The sequence below is a fragment of the Populus trichocarpa genome, chromosome 18 (genome assembly GCF_000002775.5).
Source record: "Populus trichocarpa isolate Nisqually-1 chromosome 18, P.trichocarpa_v4.1, whole genome shotgun sequence".
Classification (NCBI taxonomy): domain Eukaryota; kingdom Viridiplantae; phylum Streptophyta; class Magnoliopsida; order Malpighiales; family Salicaceae; genus Populus; species Populus trichocarpa.
The window spans coordinates 14,572,010-14,598,731 of NC_037302.2; the positions used below are offsets into that span (position 1 = coordinate 14,572,010).

General features: G+C 34.1%; 4 protein-coding genes across 11 annotated transcripts; 3 read left to right on the forward strand and 1 right to left on the reverse strand.

The window, feature by feature from the left end:
- Positions 1–755: 755 nt before the first annotated feature.
- On the forward strand, positions 756–1,549 carry LOC7484059 (18.5 kDa class I heat shock protein). Its single transcript, XM_024590032.2, has one exon. The coding sequence runs from the start codon at positions 871–873 to the stop codon at positions 1,321–1,323; it is 453 nt and encodes a 150-aa protein (XP_024445800.1). The 5' UTR covers positions 756–870; the 3' UTR covers positions 1,324–1,549.
- A 750-nt stretch (positions 1,550–2,299) lies between these two features.
- LOC7490488 (B3 domain-containing protein Os01g0234100) lies at positions 2,300–5,494 on the forward strand. The gene is made up of 7 exons (XM_024590131.2): positions 2,300–2,582; positions 2,679–2,756; positions 2,976–3,007; positions 3,114–3,264; positions 3,350–3,556; positions 4,112–4,202; positions 4,308–5,494. Exons 1-7 carry the CDS (start codon positions 2,553–2,555, stop codon positions 5,018–5,020), a joined length of 1,302 nt encoding a protein of 433 aa, XP_024445899.2. The 5' UTR covers positions 2,300–2,552; the 3' UTR covers positions 5,021–5,494.
- Positions 5,495–7,485: 1,991 nt separating this feature from the next.
- LOC7490489 (protein TRANSPARENT TESTA 9) lies at positions 7,486–15,226 on the forward strand. Of its 8 annotated transcripts, none has more exons than XR_002979135.2 (21): positions 7,488–7,744; positions 8,019–8,070; positions 8,183–8,259; positions 8,357–8,490; positions 8,574–8,670; positions 8,774–8,831; positions 9,409–9,517; positions 9,624–9,747; positions 9,833–10,019; positions 10,165–10,472; positions 10,746–10,834; positions 10,911–10,984; positions 11,338–11,448; positions 12,085–12,150; positions 12,647–12,784; positions 13,008–13,128; positions 13,215–13,286; positions 13,395–13,453; positions 13,746–13,905; positions 14,177–14,324; positions 14,590–14,739. XR_002979135.2 is itself a non-coding variant. In XM_024590673.2 (21 exons), exons 1-21 carry the CDS (start codon positions 7,692–7,694, stop codon positions 14,917–14,919), a joined length of 2,577 nt encoding a protein of 858 aa, XP_024446441.1. In that variant the 5' UTR covers positions 7,495–7,691; the 3' UTR covers positions 14,920–15,226. The 8 variants fall into 8 exon arrangements, 7 of the variants coding, with proteins under 7 accessions (XP_024446446.1, XP_024446441.1, XP_024446439.1 ...); XM_024590673.2 differs by having other exon boundaries at positions 7,495–7,744; positions 10,920–10,984; positions 14,158–14,324; positions 14,590–15,226; XM_024590671.2 differs by having other exon boundaries at positions 7,496–7,744; positions 14,158–14,324; positions 14,590–15,226.
- Positions 15,227–18,596: 3,370 nt separating this feature from the next.
- Positions 18,597–22,962, reverse strand: LOC7490490 (protein SMAX1-LIKE 4). Its single transcript, XM_024590600.2, has 3 exons — positions 21,390–22,962; positions 20,399–20,612; positions 18,597–20,291 (listed from the first exon to the last, which is right to left on the reverse strand). The coding sequence occupies exons 1-3, from the start codon at positions 22,649–22,651 to the stop codon at positions 18,705–18,707; spliced, it is 3,063 nt and encodes a 1,020-aa protein (XP_024446368.1). The 5' UTR covers positions 22,652–22,962; the 3' UTR covers positions 18,597–18,704.
- Between the last annotated feature and the right edge of the window lie 3,760 nt (positions 22,963–26,722).

Sequence of the window (26,722 nt, forward strand, 5' to 3'; positions counted from 1 at the left end):
GTATTCTCGTATATTCTCATCTTCTAATAAAAAAAATTAATTTAAAGTTTTAAAAAACTTAAACTGAATGATTTAATCAGGTATAAATTAATTGAAAAATATTTTTAAAAATAATGAATGTAATATAATACATTCTAAACATAACAATCTTTCTCTCCTAAATAAAAATTTAGAATATTTTTTCCTAGTAATTTATGTGAATTATTATTGAAGGTCAGATAATTGAATAATTTGTAGTTCATGATAATCTTATTTAAAGAATTATTTGAAGTCGAAAAAGATTATATATTCAGATAATAAAAATTTATAAACAACTCTAAATCTAGAAAATAAAATTCTAAAAATTTTCAAATAATTTTATTTTATTATTTATATTGTATTTATAATTTTCAAAGAATCCAATATAATAAACACACAACACTTATTCAGGATTCTAAAATCTAATTTAAGAGATATCCCAACTCGAGACACTTGAGTCTGAAATCAGAGTCAATCTCAGATTTTTTATTTAAAAAACCTAAAACAATTTTGTTTTTTCTAAAACAATCCAGACAAGGCCGGTGAGGCACGCGCCGCGCAGGTCTTGTAACTATGCATAGGCACCATAATAATTTATTTTGATTTGGATGACGACAAATAAGGCCCATATGACATGATGTCCAAGGCCCATTAATATATTAGGCTTGGTATGGTCTCACCTACAATCCACCCCTTACAACCTCAAAAAGACAAAAGCCCACCTACCCATGTTCCAGAAAGTACCACAAAGGAAGCCTTCTCTCCACTTTACTTTCATCACACCTATATCCATCAATCAACAACCCCACCTCTCCAGCTTCATCTTGCTCACGATTCAGACACCAAAAAACCATGTCAATAGTCCCAATTGGTAACCAAGGCGGTGCAATCACAAATCCCGCCTCTTTAGACACATGGGATCCTGAAGACTTCTTCACTTCACTGGATCTTTGGGACCCATTTCAAAACTTCCCATTCCCTTCCTTGTTTTCCACTCACTTTCCTGCCTTTCCAACGCAAACCCAAGTGAACTGGAAGGAAACATCAAGGGCCCATGTGTTCAGAGCTGTGTTTCCTGGGTTTGGTAGAGAAGATGTGCTTGTTTATATTGATGATGATGATATGCTTCAAATAAGTACCGAGGATGGTAAGTTCATGAGCAAATTCAAGTTGCCTGATAATGCTAGAAGGGATCAGATTAAGGCTGATATGGTGAATGGAGTGCTTGCTGTTACTATTCCTAAGCAAGAAGTTGCCAGTTATAGGCCCGATGTTAGGGTTGTTGAGATTGAAGGTTCTGACTGAAAATCAAGTGTTGATTAAGGACTATAATGTAATTTACGTGATGAGGCTGTAATTAGAGTTTGTAGCAGTGTGGTGTGGCATGTCACATGGTGTACCGTGTATCGTTCTTTTTTTTTTTTGTTCTTTTAATTTAATATAGCTGTTCGGGTTAATTTTTATATACCTTAACTAATCTTACCGTTGTAAAATTAATAATCATCTAAGTATTATTCAGTATCATTTTTTTTGTGTTTGCGGTGTAATGGCTTTTGTATGTCAGTTAACAGTTGTTTGCTGCTTTCGCTAATTTATCAGTCCTGTGATGTAAAACTGAACTTGATAAGTGTGTCAGTAAAGATGATCGAGAATGTATTATAATTGAAATTATATTAAAATAATATATATTTTTTATTTTTAATATCAGTATATTAATACTATTGAAATTATTTTTGAAAAATCTTTTGAAAAAAGTTGAATAGTAGATCCAATTCAAACTAACATGGTTTGGTCCGTTTGGAATTGACTTGATTTTAGCTGGTGTGTTCGTACGAGTATTTAACGTGATTTTTATTTTAAAATGTATTAAAATAATATATTTTTTATTTTTTAAAAATTATTTTTAAAATCAGAATATTAAAATAATCTAAAATATATATAAAAATTATATTTTAATAAAAAAAATTAAATTTTTTAAAAAACACTACCTCTTTTTTCAAACACTCTCCACATATATAATATTCTTGGAGAATTTATTAAAATGTTTTTTTAATTTTTTTATATTAGTTTATTAAAATTATAAAAAAATATTAATTTAATATTTTTTAAAAAATACGAAACAATTTCACTCCCCAACACACAGTAGTTCACCAAATTAAGAGTTTTATAACAATGAGTTATATAGGCCTAATACGTACATAAAGACCCCATTTATTTCTGCAGTGCCAAAGTATTTTTTTAAATCGCAATTGCTACTGCAAGCGGGCTCAAAGAAAGATGGCAGTTTAGAAGTTCCAAGTATGTTGAAAATTTGGCTCCATTTTAGGCAGGCTTTCATAGCCCTCTAAGCCTACGAAGTGACAGTTTAGCAGAGCAGTATGGACTCAAGCACAGTCCAAAAATTCAAAATTAACGGCTCTCTACATCTTCTCCTTCATCTCAGGAACTTTCTACTTCTATCTCCCATCTTAGGCTCCCTTTCCATTCTAACATAAGCTTACCCCTTGTTTACCACTACCAAATATCACCAAGCAATGGCTATACTTGAAGCAAATACACAGCAGGTTCCCCCTCTCTTTCTCTCTTCCTCTTTACGCGTGTCTACTGCCTGCCCCCTTTGCTTGTTGGTTATTTTTGCTTGTTTTGTGTGTTCATTGTAGGCAAAGCGAGGAAGGTCATCAAAGGTGAAAGGAAGTGAAATGCTTTTGGCTTCAACCCAAACAAATACTAAGAAACAAGTGAGAATCTTTACTCCATGGTCTGTTCTCTTTTCTTTTTTTTTAGAAAACGGGTTTTAGAAATATTTTGATTTTGATTCTATATTTGATCAGCTTTTTTTGTTCTGAAATGAAAAAAAGAGAGACTATTCTGATGCAGTGTCAAATATCCATAGCTTGTTTAAATGTTAAGAATGGTAAAGATTGATGGATTGACGGGTACCGTGAATTCTTGAACAGGCACTGCATAATGTTTCTGTGAAGTCTGAAAGGTTAGTGAATAAATGCAATGGCTATCTGATATTCTTTTGAGGTGTAAAATCTTGGGTTTTTCATTTCAAATTTGATTAAATTTTGACTCCATTTTATCAAATATAGCAACAAAAGGAAGAGAGGCACAGTTGTTAATGATGGGGTTAAATCTAAAGCCATGATAAGAGCCATAGAGATTCAAGCTAGTATATCGTCAGAATTCCCTAGCCTGATCAAGTATATGCAGCCCTCACATGTCAGTGGAGGATTTTGGCTGGTAAACCCCAATTTTCCTTTCCTCTTTTTCATATTTTATGAAATTGGTATTTTAGTGAATTGAATGAGTTTATTTATTGAAATAGGGTCTTTGTAAGAAATTCTGTGATGAACATTTGCCAAATGAGGATACAGTAATTGTTTTGGAAGATGGAAATGGAAAAAGTTCCCAAACAAAATATCTTGCACACAAGTCAGGCCTTAGCGGTGGATGGAGAGGGTTCTCCATTGATCACAACTTAGTGGAGGGAGATGTGTTGGTTTTTCATTTAGTCAAGCCGACGAAATTCAAGGTAATTATATGAACTGTCTTCTTAAGTGTACTATGGTTGTGGTTGCTTAAGTGCAATTCTTGCTCTGTTGTGGCCATCAAATAAATAGAATGAGTAAAACTTGCTTGAAGAAGTTTTAGAGTTGTTGATTGTGATATGTTCATGAATGTTACTTTGCATCTAGATCAACATCATTCTCAACAAGTCCAGAAAAACCAATTCCATTTTTTTCATCGGTCCTGGTAGAGACCAAAGGTCTTGAGCAATTTGTGGCAGAACAACTCAAAAGATAAAAGAAGCATGTTAATTTCTTCATGCTCATTCCAAGTTCGAAGTACCATTTGTTCAAATAAGAATCCCCTTCATTACATGATTTCTTCTTCATATAGATAGATATAGGATATATGAGGCAATTATTTAGAGATACATTTTGTGCAACAACCCTTATTATCTGATAGAAAAGGATCCCATGATCCTAAACCGAGCTTACAAGTGATTGAAAATCCCAAATTTGAAGTTATCATTATTTTATGTGTTGGTATTTTCTAATTTTATTGATGTTTGCGTTGTTATAAGGTCTACGTTGTGAAAGCAAATAGTGCAGAAGAAGTGGATGGTGCTCTTGCCATTCTGAAATTTGATTCTTGTATTAAGCAAATGAATCCTTGTAAGTCGTTTCTCTATTCAGAAGATTTATGCTCCCTTGTCAAGCTACAGATGGCCCAAATAATTAAAAATATAATAACTTCATTATTAACGGTCATTGTTACAGATCATGCAGAGGCAGAAATGGAATATCAGGATTTGGAACACCTCTATCCAACCAATCCTGAAGATAATAACACGATGCCCGGTATTTCTAACATTAGACTTATATCAGATCATTCTGAAAATGAAAGTGGGGATTTTGGCTTTGAAATCACAGATGGAATCAGAATGTCAGAAACTGTGGTTGATTTTAAGGAAGTGAGAAGTTTTGAGGATTTCGACATCCTAGTAAATGGTTTGGTTATAAACTGTGAGCTCTCCAAACACCTCCAAATGAAGTATTATGAGCTTTGCTGCAGTCAAAAATGTTTTCTCCATGAAAATTTTATTGAGGGCCTTAACTGCAAACTAATTGCCGGAATAATTTCCGAGACTATCAACATTGCAGATGCCATTAGAGCTTCCAAGGTCACTACCTCCTATGATAATTTCACAACGTGGGAGAAGACTCTCAAAGCCTTTCTGGGGTTAGGAATGAAGGTTGATTTCTTGCTTGCTAGGTTGGAACAACTCATCAACTTATCTGCTAAATCAGAGAGGCACAAGAAAGCTAGACTTGAGAAAGACAATGCCGAAGATGAGATGAGAATTCTTGAGGCAAAGATTTCGGGAGTTGAAGAAACAATGAATCGACTAGATGTTGTGGTTGAAACATTGGAGGTGAATGCTGAGAATCTTGAGCTTAGGTTCCAAGAACTGGCTAAAGCCCCATGGTGACCATGAGAAGACATGTCACATGGTTTTTGTTGGGAAACAAGAGCTTTACGCTTCTGGAGATGTAAGATGGCCATGGCTAAAATTAATCTTTTTGTTAGTTATGGTTCAAATGGCTCTCGCTGCAATGTTAGCTGATAGCTTTTTGAGCAGCACACAGCAGTTGTATGGTCACCAGGCATTCAGGATTTTGTTTCTGCTCGTGTTCCCCATGACAGTGGTGTAGCTCTTGGACATGTATGATGGCCATGGCTAAAATTAATCTTTTTGTTAGTTATGGTTCGAATGGCTCTTGCTGCAATGTTAGCTGATAGCTTTTTGAGCAGCACACAGCAGTTGGTATGGTCACCAGGCATTCAGGATTTTGTTTCTGCTCGTGTTCCCCCTGACAGTGGTGTAGCTCTTGTACATGTATTAATAGAACCTGTGTTTTAGGAATGAAATCGTTGGAGAGAGAAAATTGTTTGGACAGATAAATAGCTTGACCTCACGTATAATTATTATTATTTTTTTATTTCACATGTAAAAATTTATCTCATAGTTTTAATTAAGAATATATATTTTAAAATTAATTTTTTAAAATCACAACTAAAATTATTTTAATTTTTTTTTAAATCATAATTGTAAAAACTACCATGGTACTAAATATACACTTTATATGTTTTGTCAAAAAAAAAAATCACATTCATTAGAATTTATTTTCCAAGTTATCTTAACAATTATCCAAAATGTAGGAGAATAATGAAAAAATATCCTTTTATTAAATAATTATTAAACTCACTTGCCCACTCTCATGAGTTGACTCATGAAATTTGGGATATAAAACTTGAATGGGGTTGAATTTCTAGTTAAACTAAAGAAAATATTAATCCAATAAAATTTAATTATTTTCATTAAGTTTTTTAATTATTTGATTGAACCAATTAAATTTGACAATAAACAAAAAAGAAAGAATAAAACAGCACAATTCTAATATAAATGGTTGATCTAATAACTTGCGGGTTGACTCAATGATATAGTAATTTAAATTTGTTTTTCAAGTCATTTTCTATACTAAGTTTATTTATGAAATCTAGATTTTGAAAATAAATTGTATCTAGATTTCTATTTAAACCATATAAAATATTGATTTAATAAAACTTAATTGATTCAATAAATTCAACACACACAAAAAAAAAAAACACTATCATTTTAATATGAATAATTAATTCAGATTAGTTTTTAAATCAACAGGATAACTATTATTTTATGATCAACCGAAAACCTTTACAATTACCCGAAAAGGAAAGTTAATTGAGATTGACGCGCGGAATGTTAGCAGTATGTTCCTGATAGTTGAAAAAAATAAAACTGTCCATCATTATGGGCTGAAATCTGGGCTCTTGAATTTAGACCCACAATCCCATCATGGGCTTATATACATAATAAGAAGCAAAATTTAACTCAACCACAAACAGGCGGGTGTTCGAAGAGCTCCTCGAGCTACTATTGGTTGGTATTTTCGGGCTCCCAAACACATTAATTAATTAATATATTTGGCACTGCCACCTCACCCATACATCAACACAACACAATTAGCCAACTCTACCTTTCTAGCATATTCATTCTCTCTACCTTTTTATATTTTAGCCCTTCTTGTTTCACCTTCTCCACTCCTACCCCTATAGTTCAAAACTTACAAAAAAACCTCAATAATTTCAAAAACATTTTAATTATGTCCTATTCCACTACTACAATACTAATAAAAACCCACTTTTTTAAAACATTTATCTAGCTTTTCTCATTCTCATTTAACTATTTCCTCTCAAATTTTATGTATTAGCGACTAGTTGTTAATATTATATAAAAAAAGAAACAATGATGACAACAAAGATGAGAAATTAGTTTTTATTGTTTCTTGCATGATTTTAAATAAATTCAATTCTAAGGCTCTGTTTATCTTTCTAGTTGGAGATGTTTTTACTATGATCATAATTTTAAAAGTTTTTTTTCTTATAAAAAACATCTGTAAAGTCAATATTAAATTGTGATAAAACCTTAAATTAAAAAAACATAAATTTATATATTTTTTAAACCTTTTTTTTTAAATCACTACCACAAAAACTATCATAATTCCAAACATATTTAATATTTACTAAAAATCAAATTCATGACATTTCAATATAAACATATAAATCATTACCAAGTGATTATATTTTCATTGATATATGTTATAAAATATTAGCATCAATACTCAAATAAATAGTATAAAAAACTAAAAAAACCAACTTAAATTTCATAAAAAAACTGGCTATTAATGATTAGGATTGGCATTGGAGTTTTTAAGAATACAGGGATAGAAGTGTAACATTAGGAAATCTATAGGGACTAATATAAAGTCTACCTTTCCTGTCTTCATCGAAACACATAACTATAGCAATAAATGGTATCAATGAGAGAAATCCAAAATCCAAAATAAAAAATAAAAAATAAAAAATAAAAAATAAGTGTTCTTTCCTTCTTCGTTTGCCATCACCACTCACCAGTCACCCTCCTATTACTCTCTCTCTCCATCGTCCTCCGTTTTCGGTTAATCAGAAAAAGTTAATATCGGAAAATTCAGAGATTAGCTTCGGACGAATGAACGAATGATTCTCTCAATCTGACGGCTGTGATCGAGTTAACACTGCAAATCATGTGGTCTTCCTTTTGGAGATCCAGAGATCGTTTCTCCTTAGATGAACTCAGGTCTCTCTCTCTTAGTTCTCACTAATTTCTCTTTTTATTGTACTAATTACTCTCAATTTCGCGCGATTGTTTTTTATTGTACTGTGTTTAACAGTCAATTCGCTTTTGATTTTTCAAGGAATTTACACTCTTTAGTCAATTGCATCTATTTTTGTTTATTTTTTTTTCAAATTATTAGTAAAACACGTCACTGTCTACTATTTAATTCGACAATCTTTTGAACGAAATTCTAATTCTAATTTTTTATTTTTATTTTTGTTTACTTTGTTTGCAGATATTTAATTGATCAGCTGCAAAAAGTTCAAATTGTAAATGATGTTAATAAGGTAATTAATTATTTCTTAATTAAAAATCAATGTAGTTTTTTTTTTTTTTGTAATTTTACACTCATTGAACCGAATTTTGTTGTTGTTGTTGTTGATGATGATGATGTTAAAGGACTTTGTAATAGAGGCGTTGAGATCGATATCGGAATTAATAACGTACGGAGACCAGCATGATTCAAACTATTTTGAGTAAGACTGATAAAAAATTGTATAAATTTTTGTTTCCATAGGTTAGGTTTCTGTTTTTTTTTCATGAATTTTGAGTGTTATTCTTTGTGCTTTGTAGGTTTTTTATGGAAAGGCAAGTAATGGGAGAGTTTGTGAGGATACTAAAGGTTAGTAGAACTGTTTCAGTTTCACGTCAGTTGCTGCAAACGATGAGCATCATGATTCAGAATTTAAAATCCGAGCACGCAATATGTGAGTTTGGTTGTTGAAGTGTTGAATTTTGTTCGTTTTGGAGGATATTGGATTTGTTTAACAAGTTGTTTTTGTTTTTGCAGATTATTTGTTCAGTAATGAGCATATTAATTTTTTGATAACTTATGCATTTGATTTTAAGAATGAGGAGTTGTTGTCTTACTACATTTCTTTCTTGAGGTGTGTGTTTTGTTTTTTAAGTTGTTTTGGTGGTAATTGACTGTTATGTTGGTAATTTGTGTTGAGTATGATCTTCTAACAACATGTTTTGCGGTTTGCGAAGGGCAATTAGTGTGAAGCTTGACAAGAACACAATTTCTTTGTTCGTGAAGACGCAAAATGTAGGTTTTTCTGTTTTTTCTACTTTGTTTTTATTGCATGATCCCATTGTTTTCCTTACTGTATATTTTAAATGTTGCTTGTGCCTGAAGGTTCAAAGAATATTGAAATTGATAATAAATAAAGATAATTTTGAGATTTGATGTTGAGTATGTATTTGATGAGGGAAATCCCATAGCATGTTTCTGCACTTATAGATGTGGACAATTGCATACCTGTGCAGTCTACCATATCGTTGACACTTTCAACAGTCCACTTGAACAGCACTATATAGTGCTTTTTTGTATTATATGTTGTTGAGAACTACTGAAACTGAAATCCTAGGGCACCTGGCTCATTGTAAGTGGTTCAAGCTGACAAGCAATGCATGGCTTGCTGCATAAACAACAGCAAAGCCTCAATCCCCAACTAGTTGGGGTTGTTGTTTGCTGGCCTAAACATTGCATCAATTTTAGCTATATTATTTTCACGCTCTTATTCATGTTTTTCTTAATTTCTACTTGGTTATATCTGAAATCAAGCCATCTCTGTGCATGGTATAGCTTATTGATGTTTTCCTCTACTGCTTTGTGCATGTAGGAAGAAGTTGTTTCATTTCCACTGTATGTTGAGGCTATACGGTTTGCTTTCCATGAAGAGAATATGATCCGTACTGCAGTCCGTGCTCTGGCACTCAATGTCTATCATGGTGAGTAGGTGTTATTCTATCCCTGCTCCTTTTGCTCCAACTGTTTTTCTTTCAATGGTATATTGTAAACTGAACAATTTTTCTTCTATTTCCTCTTGGTTTTCAGTTGGAGATGAATCTGTGAATAGATTTGTTGTGAAGGCCCCTCGTGCTGATTATTTTTCAAACTTGCTTACTTATTTCCGGAAGCAGTGCATCGATCTAAATGGATTGGTCTCTGAAACTCTAAAGTAAGAGTAGGATAATTAAAACTTTATATCACAGTGAGTTGAAAGTACTTAAGTCCTAAATATTGTTGTTTGGTTGCCGAGGCAGAAATCCAGACTCAGATACAACCACTGCGATTCTTGCTGCTGTGGATGAAATAGAGGATGATCTCTACTATATTAGTGATGTTATTTCTGCAGGGATTCCTGATGTTGGGAGATTAATAACAGACAAAATTATGCAACTTTTGATTCTTCCTTTGCTTCTTCCATCTTTGCAGTTGGATGCTGCTAATGTATGAACTTGCTCTTGTTTCATGCTTTTATTCATTCTTTAATTTTTCCCTTTGAGCTCAAGGGCTTTTAACAGTCTGCTGATGCACTTTTTGACTTTGGAATACAAATTGTTCTTACTTAACCTCTGATAGCTTGTGAATTCAGGATATTCAGATTGGCGCTATCACTTCTCTATATTTGCTCTGTTGCATCTTACGCATAGTTAAAATCAAAGATTTGGCAAATACCATTGCTGCTGCTCTTTTCTGTTCACCGGAGGCTTTCATTGCAGATTCTGAAACTAAACTCAATGGTTATGTGCCTGATCATGTGCATGAAATCCAGCAGCCAGAAAATGAGAATGTGATTGAGGTAAATGGATGTTCAAAACAGATCATGCAGAGCTTGTCTAGTTCTTCCCAAGTTCGTACTGAAGATATTATCTCAAAAGGTGTTTCTCATTCAACTTTGAGGTAAAGATTAATAAATTCTGAAGTACTAACTCTCTTTCTATTTTCAATCTCCTCCCTCACTGTCCAATTTTAGTCTACTCTTTGTTGTTTGCTTTATAAAATGACAAGAATGTTTTCTTTCTCTGCCCAACTGAATATCTAACTGAGCGCTGCCTGCCTTCTAAATGCTGCTGCTTGACTTGAACTGCGGTTTCTGATTCACTAGCTTTCTGATTTTTCAGCCTTTGTTTGCTATCCCTTCCAATTTTATCTTGATCTGTGTAATACTTGCAGGGATGCTTTGCTTTCATATATTACAGTTGGAGATGATCTTCAAGTTCTGGGTTCTTTGAGCATGCTGGCTACGTTGTTGCAAACAAAAGGTTTTCTTTTTGGAATTATTCAGCTTCTGTTGCTACTGATTTCTATTGCTGTTATCTTATTGGATATCTCTTTTAGTAGAATTAGATGAAATAATGCTAGATGCTCTTGGAATTCTCCCCCAGCGCAAGCAACACAAGAAACTCTTACTGGTAAGTTATGAATATATTTTTTTCCTTGTGATAGCTGTGTTGGGATGCTTTCTTATTTGTTCATTTTTCCCACTTCATGTTTGGTAAACAATATGCATCTCATATTTCTTTCTACTAAATTGTGAATTCGAATTGTGGTTATTAGCTAGATATTGTCAACAACTTTCAGTGATTAACTGTTAGCAGCTCTAAGATAGCTGTGTATTTGCCAATATAGCATGGATTTTAATTTTTTCTAATACTTGGGCTTCAAGATCCTGTTATTTCTAATCTAAACTAATATTTGGTGAAACTTGTTACTTGTTGATTGGTTAAGGAAGTGTAAATTAATCGGTTTGTCCTCCTCTCTGCAGCAAGCATTGGTTGGCGAGGACTCACGGGAAGATCAACTTTTTTCGCTAGGAAGCAGCTCTATAAGAGATGAATTTAATTGTGAGCTTGATGGCTATCTACAAACTCTAAAGGTAATGATTCCTTCCCCTTTTCTCTCCCTCAAAAGAAATATTAGCAATGGTGGATCTTGTGCAACGAGATCTAGGGAAAAAATGGAATCTTGGTTATATTGAAATCATGTCTTGACATTGTTGTAATATGTGAAGGATTACAGTATATAATTAGGAGTTAATATTTTGATTGCTTATAAGATTAAAATTCAAAACTGATTTAGTTGCAGGGCAGAGGATTACTTTAGCATCTGTTTGAATTAATGCAGCGAGTATTGTGTTGTTTTGCTGTTGTACCCTGCTTGTCAGAATATTTTGTTTTTGTTTTTGAGGAAAAACTAGGGTTTTACTGCACAGAATAGATGTAGGTTTATTCAACAACTCCGGTTAATCATCATCAAACTTAGACATACAATGCCCCTCTTCTCCGTGGAATCAAACTGTTTCACTACTGATATATCCATGCGTATCAATTATTCTTTTTTAAAAGTAATTATGATCAAGAATTTCCTTTATTGCGATGTGGTTACACTTGTTCCACGAAGTTTTTATCCTGTTCTGATATTGCTTGTTACTTCCTATCTTATTTTGAGGAAACAAAACACTTTCATTTCCACATGATGATTGTTTCTTATTCCTTTAAATAATATATAACAGGATCAGTATGGAGTAGCATGCTCTTCTCTGGAGGTGGGAACAACCCCCTCTGCACATAGATTTCAGGTACGTTTTTCTTTTTGAGTCAAATGTGAGCTCTTTGAATGCATTTGTGGCCTATCGATCTGAATATGTTCTGGGATAGAAATTTCATTTTTATTGGCCTGCACTTTAGTTGACAGCAGGAGCTTGAGGTATATAATCCTTGTGATATGCATTGTCTTCTAGATTGCTGCAGCCTGAGGCAGCAAGAAAAATCAGGAAATAAAAAGAATTTTTTTACCTTTTTCTATAAAAAATTATGATGTGAGAAATTATGTCCCAAAACCTTCTATCGTTCAAACATGGACCTTGCTACAAGTCGATTGTTGCAAGTTGAAGTTCCTCTTACATAGCAGACAGGAATTATGCTTGCTTATCGTACTTTGTTGAACATTCTTTACTAAATTGAAAATTGACATGGTTCAACCTCCATTCCCTTTAAAATGTTAATGAGCTCCTCATTTGGGAAAATATCCTTTATATACTTGATGCTTGATCAGTCATGTAATGTGTTGTGCAGGTACTCCACACATTGGTTAGTCTTTTTTGCCGTTCAAATATATCTCCGGAGACATTGTGGGATGGTGGTTGGCTTTTTCGTCAGCTACTTCCTTATAGTGAGGCAGAATTCAATAGCCAGCATCTTAAATTACTGAAAGTAAGTAAAACTCACCAATAATTTTTTTGAATTGTGTCCATACATGATGGCCAGTTATAAAAGTGCGACATAATGGGATGTTAGGTATTTGTCACATTGCAGCCAATGTTTGAAATCATGATTTTATGCTACTGAGTTTCATGATGCATGTCTTACATTCATAGATGCTGTTGTGTCTCTTTGGATGATCTAGTAATATCATTATTTTGTAATGATTCATTAGACTTCTCATACACAGGATTCTTATAAGAATTGCACATGTGCTCTTCTTGAGGAGACCAGAGGTACATGGCCTGATCTACTTGTGTCCATCTTACGTGATGAATGGAAAAAGTGCAAAAGAGGTATTTGGTAGAACTCTGAATGTTACAAATAACTTTTTGAGTAAGTGGTTGACTTGTGTATTTGACCAATTAAATTTGCACTTTAGCAATGGAAGCTTCGTCTCCTCCGAAAGAGCCAAAGTGCATACTCTTTCCATTAGAGAAGTCCTCTGCTGATGGTAATGCTATTGTGCATTAGATGTGTTTTTGGACATTCTTCTTCCATTCGTTACAGGGTTGGGAGTTTGTTCACTAATATTCACTCAGTGTTTCTATTTGACTTGTAGATGTTCTTCCCAGTGAATCATCAATTATTGCTGGTGAAAAAATGTGCAAGGTGGTGAAGGTTCGCTTTTGCATTCTTTCTTGCTCAGCTATTTTTTTCTTCCAAATTGATAAAGTTTGAGAATGATGTAGATCTGGTGTATGCTGATATTGTAGAGTCAATGAACTTAAAGATGCTCTCTGTATGCACGCACACATGCATGACTTTGGCCTGCTGTTTGAGTTTGTATTATGAGAATTATTGAGAATAAATAGCCTACATAATTTGGCAATTAGATATCGTGTAGGAATTCTGCTGTGTTTCTTTCTGTACTTTTACAGTTTCTAATTTCTTATTTTTATTTCCATTTCAGGTGTTTGTACTTCTTCATCAACTTCACATTTTCTCCCTAGGTAGAGCTTTACCTGACCAGCCTCCTACTTGTCTTCCAAGTGATATCCCTGAAAATTCCCGTGCAAGAACTGCTGGCCTGGACGCTTCAGGTCCAAAACTAGGCGCCGAGTTGAGACTAGGTCAGTTTTCCATCTGGTATTTGATATGGTTAATTGATGATGATAATAACAATGACGACAATGACGGTGGGTGGTATATAACAATGATGAAAATTCCCGTGCACTATTTGCCTTGATAACTGATGATTTCGCCTATATGACCTATTGCTTCCAACTTCTGAAGTATGGCTTTATTTTCTTAGAAATTTGTTGCGAGAGTCAGGTGATTAAAATATTTCTTGGTTAAATCTCCCTGGTCACTGCCATATGCAGTTGATGCCGTGCCTTGTAGGATTGCATTTGAGAGGGGTAAAGAACGCCATTTTTGCTTTTTAGCAATCTCTGTGGGCACATCTGGGTGGATCCTACTTGCAGAAGAATTACCCTTGAAGAAGCATTATGGAATCATCCGTATTGTCGCTCCTCTGGCAGGTTCCAATGTATGTCTGGGTTTTTTGTGCCTTCTCTTTCTTAATATTGCTTCCTTGGGTGAGAATTATTGAATTTTTTTCTTTTTAACATTGGCATGTATGCAGAGACATTTTTTTCTATGCATCATGCAGCTCATTTTTCAGTGAGCATGCACTACTCGATAATATGACCAGAGACTTCTAATATTCTTACTGTTCATGTCTTCTATTTTGGGCCTTGGCAGAATGATTCTAATCTTACAATTGCTTTATCTTTCTTGATTTGTGTCATCAGCCTGCAATTGATGAGAAGCATTCAAGATGGTTACACTTGCGGATCCGTCCATCTACTTTGCCTGTTTTGGATCCTGCTAAATCCATTACTCATGGGAAGGCTAAGACAAAAGCCCTGGTTGATGGGAGATGGACCTTAGCATTCAGGGATGACGAATCTTGCAAGACTGCGTTGTCGATGATTATTGAGGAGTTTGATCTGCAAAGCAGTGAAGTCAAGAGAAGACTAAATTCATTGCTCAACATTGAAGGAGGTATAGATGTTCCAGACAGTTCTCTACATCCTTCTGAGGCTTCCTCATCAACTCAAACACCTTCCAATTCATCGTAAGTTCCTGCTTGATTTGAGTTCTCAGTAATAGTATGCTTTGGGTGGGAACTTATTACGCTGTCTCACCCTAACATATATGTTTATATGGAAACAGTAGATATGCCCAGCAACGTAGATTAACACCCCAATTAAGTCATTCTTTGTATACGAGCTTCCTTTGCCTTGATTTGATGAATTTAGTGGCCTTTTTCTAACATTCTTTAGCCTCTAACCCTAGGCTTCTCTATTTTTTTGTTTCCAAATTTTGTATCGTGTAACATTAGTGTATATCTGAGGCAATTTTATAGTAAAAGCTTTTGTTTATTGATATTCAGAGTGCATGTTACAGCTTCATTAAATTCCATAATGTTTGCTAACCTAAAGCTTCCTTCATTCTTGGATGTTAACCCTAACCCTCCTCTAAAATCAGCTTAGATATTGATATGCTAATTTTACCAAAAACTTTTTCCCGGAATGACCTCACGAAGAATCTCACCCGTTGAATGAGTGGGTCCTACTGGTATATCTTACAAAATGGTGATTTTGGCAAGGATCTCAGTAAATTTAGCATTATGCCGAAAAGTTAGGATTTCAAGTGTTCCATTGAAGAAAATGATGAAGCTACACTGAGAATCCTTCTCACCTTTGAGGTTGCTGCTACTATCAGGGGGAATAGACTTCTTTAGCATAAACATCATGTGTTTAAGGCATGCCAACAATTTAACTTCAAAAATTCATGTATATCCGCTCCCCATTGGCCCTTATTTATTTTGACTGTTCATTGTGTTATAAGCATTTCTGCCTTCGTTAGCAGATGCCATTTGTCCAGTTAAACCTGTTTGGTATCTCGGATTCTTGAACATCTAGAATGTAGGATTCGCGGAAAGTGATGTACCAGAAACACTGTTGTTAAACCGGGTCCATTCTGTTTAGTTGATATGAGAAACCAACGACTCGAGCTTGATCTTGGTTGGGTTTCAAGTTGAATAAAAAAATGTTGACAGGATAAAACGATAAAACTTGGTTGATTTATATGAGTTTTTAATAATTTGATTGGGTTATTTAATCTGGTGAAAACTTAATCATGTCAAGGAATTAAAAAAAAAAAACTAATTATGTCAATACCAAGGAATTAAGAAAAAAAACTATGTTGATTTGATGTACAGTGATATAAATATTTTATCAGGCTAGTTCTCTCTCTTAGGGAGAGTTCTAATAACTATGCTAAAAAATATAACTCTAATTTCACTAGGGAAAGCAACTCCTAGCTTTTTAGGAATCTTATGTTTTACTTTTTTTTTTCCCAATAAGATATCTAAGTAGTATAGCCATAAGACCCATCTTGGGGATCAATTTGATTTAAGGCTCAGACAGTAGGTTTTTTAGGAATCAAAAACTATGTTGATTTGATTTAACCCTTAATTGACATGTCACAAAGCTGACTCGCTAGGATGGGTTGCGGTTTATAACTAAGCTTTTCGTAGATGATGGAGTCATTATGTACTATAAATAATTACTTTAATGAATAGCTTTTTACATGACTATTACTTTTTTTTCAATAACAGATTTATTTTTAAGATTAAAAAGGTATTTAAGAATGTAATAAAGATTTATTTTTAAAGTGTATTTTAATTGAAAATATATTAAAATAATATAATTTTTAATTTTTTAAAATTTATTTTTGATATTAACATCCAAAAAAATTAAAAAATTAATTTAAAATAAAAAAATTCAAATCTTAAAAAATAAAAACCCCAATTCCAAAACGGGTTCAAAACATCCTCTTTCCACAGCCTCGTCGGAGGGCCGGGGCTTAAGCCATCCGGAACCGGAGGAGAATTTGTTTTCCAGTCGTTCGCAGGTGGCGGTGAAAACTCCTAAATGGCCTCATAATTTATACATAACAGAAGAAATACTTGAGCACAAGCACAACTTCCTGTATCCATAGGCGTACTTTTTATTTTTATTTTTATTTTTTTTAATTATGGAGGTGGGCAAGCAATAGAAAGGCATCACCAATCAAGCCTCATGAAGAACCATAGTGGAGGATGTTAAAAATCGATAACATGTTTAAAAGCAATGGCAAGGAAAAAAAAATCCATCATTACCCTACAACAAACCCCATCTTTTCTTCTTTAATTAACATCATAGGACACTTGATAGCTTTTCTAAAGCTGTGCTTATCTGAATTAAGTTGTACAATGATATAAAAAATAAAAATAAAAAAGCATATAGAGATGAAATAATTGTATGTTCTACCACAGGAAGACAGTCCCCACTCCCGCCGTTTGATGCAATCATATCCTTGCTTATTATTATTAGTCCTTTAGGTCAAATAATGAGTCTACTTAGTTTAGTGTAGTAATTGGCTTCTAGTGGGGAAGGAGGTTTGTTCTTGTCCTGGTTATAAAACCCGGTTCGATCTAGTTTAAGAAGTTGGGTTGGGTTGATTTTAAATTCAACTGATTCATGATTTATACTAGTTCGAGTTGAAAAAAATTAATGATGGAAATCAATTTAGTTAAAAATTTGTGTTGATTATCAAATTGTATTTTAAAATTATGTAGTTTTTTTAGAAGGCCAGCTTGTATAAATAAAATATTTGATAGTATGCATACGAATTGGAAATTAAAATAACTAGGATAACATTTTTTAATTAAGAAACATTCTTAAGAAACCTTTTCAAGTGAGTGAGTGAGTTCCACATCTTCTATGCTAAAAACCTTCCACTTTGTGCGTAAAATCTTATACAATTAGATGATATGTTTTTTAAGTCAATTGTTTAGGTTCTTGAGGTGTCAATTTTCTCATCATTGCTTAGGCAACATGGTCACTCCTTTCCCTTTCTTTTTCCTTCATTATCATCTCATTATTATGATTAATTAAGTTTGTGATGAGGAATGAATCATTGCGTGGTGTTTTATATGGAGCAATAATTGATGGATGCTGAGAATACAATTCAAGTTGAACTGTTCTGTTGCATGATAGGCTTGTCTTGAAGGAATTAATTAAGTGTTTAATTTGGCCCAGTGCATTCTCCTTGAAAAAAATAACTAGAGAGCAGGATTCAGGCTGGAATTGTGCCTTCACTAGCTAGGAGACTTGGAATGTCAAATTAACGATCTTGAAAGAAGCTTTAGGCAAGTGCCACGGTGACCTAAGCACTTGCTCAAAGATTTCTTATTGGAGGAATGCCACTCTTTGCCTCTTTTGGCCCAGAAAACAAGTGGAAGAGCTCTGCTATCTAACCTCAGCCTCTGAAATCTTTGTTCTTATACTAGCCTGTAGATGCATGTTATAGACTTGTAGATGACAATTGGCTAAGGTGGACAGGTGTCTTGGAGAGCACCTTTCCAATCTACCATGAAGTTTGAATAGTGGGAAGATTTTAAAGAGATTGAATAATCCAGAATCGGGTTAAAATATAGCCCAGAATGAGAAACTTGAAGGCTGGCAATATACCATTTAGTCACAGTTTGGCATATTCAGTGACTAGCTAGAAGCTCTTTCTGCAGAAGGCAATCCCGATCTCCAACATGGTGTGTGTGTGTGTTTTGCTTGGTCCAGGCTTGCATTTCCTGCACAATGGCCTAGTTGATATCCTGATGGGGAATTCAGATGCCGGTAATGAAGACAGAGGTGGGTATCTGCTAGTGAAATGGATCTCAGGGATGTAGCAAGAGAAAGGCGAAAGGAGAAGAAAAAGAAACAAAACACATCCTATTAAGAAAATTAGAAGTTACACAAGGACATTGTGATGCAATGTCATTTGATGATGGATTTTACAGAAGAGACTAGCTAGCCAGTCAGTCCATGAAAGAGACTTGGATTTTCTTGGGGAGACATGTACCCATGAACCCATCCTCAAAAACTCTATCACTAGTGAATCCAAAACAAAGCCTAACACCTATACCCTCTTCTTTCCCACCCAATTTAACTGTTTTCAAGCTTGTTTGAAAGATGCCTTTTAGCCATTTCTCAAACTGACTATTCACAAAAGAACCCGACCCTTCTAATACCTCCCCTAATACCCTCTCTTCAATGCTAAAGTATACCCCATTTTGATCCCCAAAAACCTCATTAACATTTCTCTTGATCTTGGATGACAAAACCTCTGTCATCTCTATATCCTGAGCCTGATTTCGATCGAAAACAAAACGGTTCTTGATCATATCAAGAAGCCCCTTTGGACTAAGCTGATCAGATGAGGTCTCACGAGTCAGATCACTTGAAATGGGGCTGAATTCCCCTGGTTTTCCCTCGCTTTCGTCATCCTCATCGGCCTTCAGGTTGAGATCAAGGGTGTTGAAACTTGACTGCCTTGAGAAGTCTTTCTTCTTGTTTCCATTCTCATCAGGAAACCAAGATGCATTTTCCTTTTCATCGACTCTTGGAGACTTAGACTTGCCTGAAATCTCCCACTCAGCTTTTCTCTTGTGGTCATTGTTGGGTGTTCCAAAACTAGCATTTCTTATTTCATTCACCTTCAGTGTCATCTGGATAACAGAATCATCCATCTTCCTGTCTTCATAAATGATGGAGTCACCCCTAGTCAAAATAAATATTACTTGGCTGGCATTTCCCTCTCTTCTATTACTTGATTCTCCAAATTTTCCACTTTCAAATCCATCAGCAAGGAATTTCAAGAACCGCGTCTCAGCCAAATCAACATCTTCCACAAAAACAACAAGTTTTTCTTGGTTTCTTAAGGCTCTTGCAAGCATCTCGGAATATGAGGTCACCTCGTTATCTCTTTTCCTCATGTTCAAGTGTAGCAACAAATCAGCAGAGCCTAATACAGACTCGGCAATTGCGAGTGCCAATCTTCTCTTTCCCAACGTGTCATTCCCTTGAATCAGTAACCAGGTGTCTTTTTCATTTGACTTGGATTCAACCAAAGCATCCACTATTGAAGGAATGGTTTCAGATTGCCAAGGCACATTCTCTTTCAGCAACTTGCACAAATGACCACTTCTCCCCTTCTCCAGTTTGCCTATATCAGAAAACAAAGAATTCCCAAGAGCAAGGGTGATTTTTACTTCCTTGCCTTCAGTATTCTTTAGAGAATCCAAGTTTGGTTCACCTGGTTCATTCTTCTGAGTACCATTAACGAAGTTGAACTCAACATGGCACGACTGTTGTCTTCTAAATTTAGGCACACAACTGGAGCTGTAGTTAGGCTTCAAAGCCGAATCTCCGAAGGAGATTGAATTTGAATCTGGAAAGAAGCTGTTTTGGCTTGGCCACCAAGGATATGATGAAGCAAACGAGAAATTTTTTCCAAGCAGGCTTTGATTGCTATACAAAGTTGAGTTCAAGTTGCTCTGTCTTCCTTGGTGGTGTAGGCTGTGGCACAATCTGTTCCATTTTCTCCTCAACTCAACAAATTCATCCTGAAAATTTAAATAAAGATATTATATAGATTATCCACTTGATAAGTTCATTTATATATTGTTTTCTCAAATTGTTGTAGAACAGAAAGGCCTCATCTTTGCATTACCTTTTGAATGGAATTTGTGCCTTGTGGCTGAAGCCAAGGAGGCAAATGTTTCTGCTGTCCTGATTTGAGTGAATGAACTTCTTTCTCATAATTAGAGTTGCATTCTGGACAGCAAGTGAATCTATCCTCTTCCTCCTTGCCATCATTAATGAATGGCTTTGTTTCCAGGACTAGAGATGGGTTATGGGAGAACTTTATCCTTGAATCATGGATGCTGCCATTAACAAGTTCATACACAAAATCCATTAATAAACACAATTAACCAAGCTGAGGGTAGACAGCAAAGTGGACTAACAAATGCAGAACAGTTAAGCTGCTACTATCTTGTCTTGGGCCAATAAAAAATTCAAACATTCCTCTAATAGTAAATGTTTCAAGGTTGTTGGGGTGTCAAACACACACACACACACACACACACAGGAGCCAGTGCTATAAGAATAAAAAAAAGGCAACCGAAATAGGCATAAAAGTCAAAAAAAGAAAAAGTTGTCTAGAAAATTTAGGTCTAGACTCTATTTAGTATCGACTAAGATCTTCGTTCAAAATTAATGAATTCTACCTCTACATTCTTTCAAAGAAATGAAACTGATCAAATTTAAAGTCACTCAACCAAAAAGTAAAGCAAAGTGCAACCTTGAAAACCTTTCATTTTTACTTTTTTTCCCTTTTCTTTTCTAATGATTCTGCTATAAGAAAAATCTGCAATATGCAGTTGCTGTATACATCCTGACAAAACAAAGTAACACAAGGACAATGATCCATATCTGTGACCTGTCTTACCACCTAACCATGCTTTTCACAGTGTTTTTTTGCCTCATTCAGACCATAAAGGGATGCACAGATAGAAAAGTACAAAAACAAAATAAAAAGCTTCAAGAAATTGATGAAAACCAACGGAGAATTTATGTATTTCTCTATCTAGACATAATAATGGATATGTAGATAAAATAATAATAACGGTGACGATGACAATAGAGGTGCCGGAAGTTACCTGGATGGATGGAGGCTCAAACCAAGTCCACCTGAAGGAACTGAGACAGCTTGAAGTGCCCATTGAGTCTCAAGAGAAGGTTGTCTCATCTGACACTTCATGTATGTTTGGTAACTTGCAGTTGCCATTAACCATACTTTTCTGTTTGAGCTACTATATTCAGAGAGTAGCCTGCCGATTTCTCTGACTAGATGATCAACTGGACTATAAACAGATACCTCTCCATTAACAAAAGTTTCTTCAACAGTCCATTTCAGGTCTCCTGTATAGATAATGGCCCCACTTTCACCAAGAGAATCCACTTTTCTTTTCAGTTCTGAGAGATTCATTTCCACATCTTGTTTCTTCATGAACTTCAAAGAAATTGGTGCAAACTGAAACTTGATAAACTGAGTTTGTTTCAATTGCATTGGAACCTCTCCTCTTTCTAACCTTCCCATCAACTCTCCAATAAGACCTTCAGTTACAGATACACAGTCACCAACTATCACAACATTCTTTCCATTCTTTCTCAATAAAACCTCCAAAACCAACTTGATATCTTCCTTCACAGAACCAGAATCTGTGAAATAGTTGCTTGAAACTTTCTTTTGCGCTGAAAAAAGAGCTGGGTTTTGCTCAGAAGAGTAAGTCAAGAAATGGCTTTGCCAAAAGGTAGTAGGGTTAATGACTTCTCTTTGAGTTTCAGTAGCAGAAGGTGAACAAGGTGAAGAGAAAACCCCACCAGAAGTACTATAACACTGAAACACGGAAGAAGCTGAAGAGTCCTCTATATTGTTTTTGACTGCAGTGCTAGAGAACCCAGCCTCTCTCATAACCCTACTAACACTAGGGTCATCTAAGATGGATACGATAAGCTGTTCAAGCTCAACCTTAATAGTCAAAAGAGGTTGTTGTTGCTGCTGCTCTATGCAACCCCTTCTTTGATGTGCTTGTGCTCTTTTGAGGGCTGCAATCAAAGCATTGGACAAAGATGGCTGGCCATGAAGTAAAGGACCAGGAGTTGTTGGGAGTCTGTTTAGTGCAACATTAAAGCAAAGCTCAAGAGCTCTGCATTGAAGAGGATGCGAAGTTTGATGAGGCTGTGATTTAAGACAAGCCCTTCTCAAAAGACTAGTTCTTGAGCTCAGCAAGGTTGCAGCTACATGCAAAGGAGTGACCTGAGCATGGCCTCTCCTCCTTGCCAAGCTAAGAGAGTGCTTCAATACTGAAGCAGCCTCTGTTGTGAGGGTCTGCTGGACCGTACAAGCTCCTGAGCGCATAACTTAGCTAAAACCCACCCCCACACCACCCCCTTTGAAAGAAACCAGTGTGTTTTCAGGACCAAACTTCTACCTTTCCTTAGTTTTTTCTTATGTTTTCTCTCCCCCTTACACCACCCCCACCTCTCTCTTTGTCACAAATCCTAAAGCTTTAAGCCTCACAGAAAAGCTGGTTACTTTCCTCTCTTGTGCTTAGAGGAAACGAGAACTACCACCCTGGTTTTGTAGGCTTGAACTGAAAATGGATAGTGAGATTTTTTTGAAAGGAGAGCTTAGACGTCTTAGTAGAGTCTTAGAAGAACAAGTCTAGATCACTCCACCTTCTTTATACTCCTTGCTGCTGATCTAGCTTTTGCTTTTTCTCTTTTTTATTCCCACTTATTCATTGCTTTCTCTGTCCTAAGTTAACAGTTAACAGTACCTCTGCAACATCTTTTTATCACCCAATGTCCCTCTAAAGGGTACTCTAATAGGTCACTTGATTTATGTTTTGGTGATAATTATGATAAAAAAGAAAAGGGCTTACCTTTAACAATCATATTCTTTTTGTTGGGACTTGCAAATATCAAAATCATATGGTAAAATTTAATGGCATGCCATGCATGATAGACTTGTAAATATACAAGATACTAAATTCTCTCCCTAGCTAGATGATCAAAAGCTGCAAAAAGAAGATTTCAATCTAATTCTTCTTACATTGTTTACCTCCTTCAAGAAAAATTTGTATGTGGGTGCGTTTAATATATATTAATCAATACAGGAATAAGATTACATGTTTAACAAGATTTCAAGAGCCAAAACTGTAAGACTGCTATTCCTCAAAGGAAAACTGTCTTGTATTTTAGGATAACAGCATTTCTTGTACTTTTTTTTTTTTTTTTACAGGAGAGAATACTAGCACACCTGGACTATCAAAATAACACCAATTTATTTATAATTAGCAACAAAGTTTACACCTTTACATCTGTTATTTCTTTAGTTTTAAAACCTGACTTTGAAAAAGTCTCAAGTCATGAGATTTCACTCAAATCATTAAGTTTTTAATCGCTTAATTAAATTGTGGATTAACGCTAAATACAAAGTTGATTTAATAGACCAATTCAGATTTTATAACCAATAGTACTTCATGGGATAAAAAAAAAAGTCCACAAGAAGGACCCAGGATTCAAAATTTATTATCCATAGGCAGAGATAGCTTACCTTTCATTTTTCCACATCATCTTCTTTGAATGGACAGACAAAACCAGCAGAAATTCAAAAAAAGTAGTAAAGAGAAAAGTTGGATTAAAAGAAGGCTAGACTGCGATGAGAGATAAAAAGGAAATTGTTTTCTTCTTTATTTTTTCAGGATGATTTTATTTTCTTCTTCATGTTTATCATCTTTTGCTTGTATAAAAATATTTAGTTATCAAGAAAAGATAAAAAAAGGAGAGTCTCTCTCTTCACGCCAATCCTCGTAGAGAGACAGCATTTTATTCCCAAAGTACTCAAAAAGCAGCCCTCTGTCTCCTATCCTACATCGCATTATTGGCTCTTTTTCAGCTCACCCTCCCTCCCTTCCCTACAACCTGCAATGTCATTTTGTCTTAATCCCATCTCATTTCCAACACCCATGGTTATAAAAACCAGCTGACTCGGTTAAACACTCGAGTCATATGTTGTACGCATTAATTAGTTAACTTCAATCAATCTAAAATGATGGTATTTAAAAAAAAAATATCAATCATTTCAAAAAAAAATTTAAAATCAAATCAAGTCTTGGGTTAATCTTCTAGTTCTATATAAGACCCAACAGGAATAATATCTAAGAATCGACATGTCACTAAGTTAATCCGTAGGGTTTAATAACACTGCAAGCAGCCCTCTTGGAAAAAAATGGTCTTTAATTTGCTAAACAAAGGAGGTAAAAACACAGAAATCTGCTGTGCTTACAGACAACAATGTTCACATCCTGTTCATGCAAGAAAGAAACACACACTACTGTTGATTGTCTGTATGTGTCTTTGGACATCAAGAAATATACTTGATAGGTTTCTTATCCTTTTCCCTATTTTGTTCTTATGGTTGTCCATGCCTGGACATCAAGGAACATGCATCTATGCCTTTCATCATTCCTCTATTTTTTTGCTCAGTAACTGTAATATTCTTTGTGTTATAGTAATTTACAGATGGTTGGGTAATTTTTCACTATCTAATTGCTTCGCTAATTCACCATATAGCTTAATTCATGCATGCTTGAATATATAATTGTAATTATAACAATTCTGTTTTGACCTTTTTGCATAAGCTTGGAGTAGAAAAGGAAGCAATAATTAAGTTACTTAGGAGACAATATCCGATGATAATGGAATTAAATAGAGAGAATATTTAATTAAATTCAAAAATTAACTTGAAAGTTTCAAGATGATGAAACTATAGTTTACTTGAAACTTACTAATTGGCATCATTTCAAATAATTCTTTTTATTAAATTCAACTAATGAGGAAGAGACCTACTTGTTGATTAGTCGTCACCAAGAGCTCATGACCATTTTATATTAGAAAAAAAACTAATGGGTTTTTTTTTTATGAAAAAAATGAAAGAAATTTCAATTGTATTAGGAATTTAGGATACTGTGAGGTCTTAAAATACGTTTGTTTTTGCGTTTTCAAAGAGCTTTAAAAAAAAAAAAAAAATTTCTTTGATTCAATTTTTTTTTATGTTTTTAGATTTTTTTGATGTGCTAATGTTAAAAATAATTTTTAAAAAATAAAATAAAAAATATTATTTTAATATATTTTTGACCAAAAAACAACTGTTATCACACTTTCAAACAATCCTTTAATATACAATGACCTCCTAGATGCGATCCCACCTTTTTATGCGCTCTAATATTTTTGAACAAGTCTCTTATTAATAGATAAAATAAAAAAAATAAAGAAAAATGATACTAAAATTAGTAGTCAAACTCAAATTTATAAAATCTATCATAGCTCATAACTTGATCTAAGATTTGTATTATAAGTTAGGTAAATTAACTTGGTCAACCCAAAACAATCTCGTTTGAATGTTTTATTTTTGCGAAGTTAAAATAATATTGTTTTGAAAAATTAAACTAAATTTTAACTAGTTTGATTGAAGTGCAATGAACCAAATTAATTTTTTATCTAATTTTTTCAAAACTCAGATCTTAACTAGATTTTAGAATGAACTACTACAACCCACCTGTTTAATAACACATAGCAAACCTCAATTCCACGGAAAAAAGTTTTAGTTACTGCTATCACCAATCATTTCATAAGAACTTCACGGACATTTTTTTTTTGGAGGGGGGTTATCATTTGAACTCCCTTGATCATGATGTAATATACCCTAATTCTGAATTTTTCTAATTATCCAACAACCATATGCAACATATATATAGTTAGCATGAAAATACAATATTTTATAACCAAATAATATATATATAAAGTAGCTCAGTATTATGAAAAAAAAAAACCTAGACATTATAGCTAGCTACATTATTATATAAGATGAGAATCCCCAGAGCTAGCTTTTTAGAAGTAGACAGATAATAAGTTGTTCATAAGGAATATTTCAAGCTTTTGGGTGATGTGGAATGTGATGGTGATATCTTACCATGCAAAACGAATTAAATTAGAGGTTTAATCAACAAGGGAATTAATGGGGCCACATCAAAAACCATTAATCTCCTCAAGATTTCTTCATGCATGATTAATCACTCCTCAATATTTACATTAGTGTAAACAAATAGCAGGTTAATTATGATATGATTGGATCTAGATTAATTTAATGTTTTTACCCATGTTATATGAAAAAACTACACAAATATTTTATACAATGTACATATTTTCATAAATATATTTCTAAATACCTAGCTAGATATTTATATTAAATATCTTATAATTTAGATATTTATACGATATTTATATTAAATATCTTAGATATTTTTTAAGATGTTTATCTTAAGAATGTTTATATAAATATATTTTTTTAGGGCATAAAAAGAGACTAAAAAAATATAAGAGTTCATATCTTTAGATAATACAAAACAAATCTGATATAAAATTT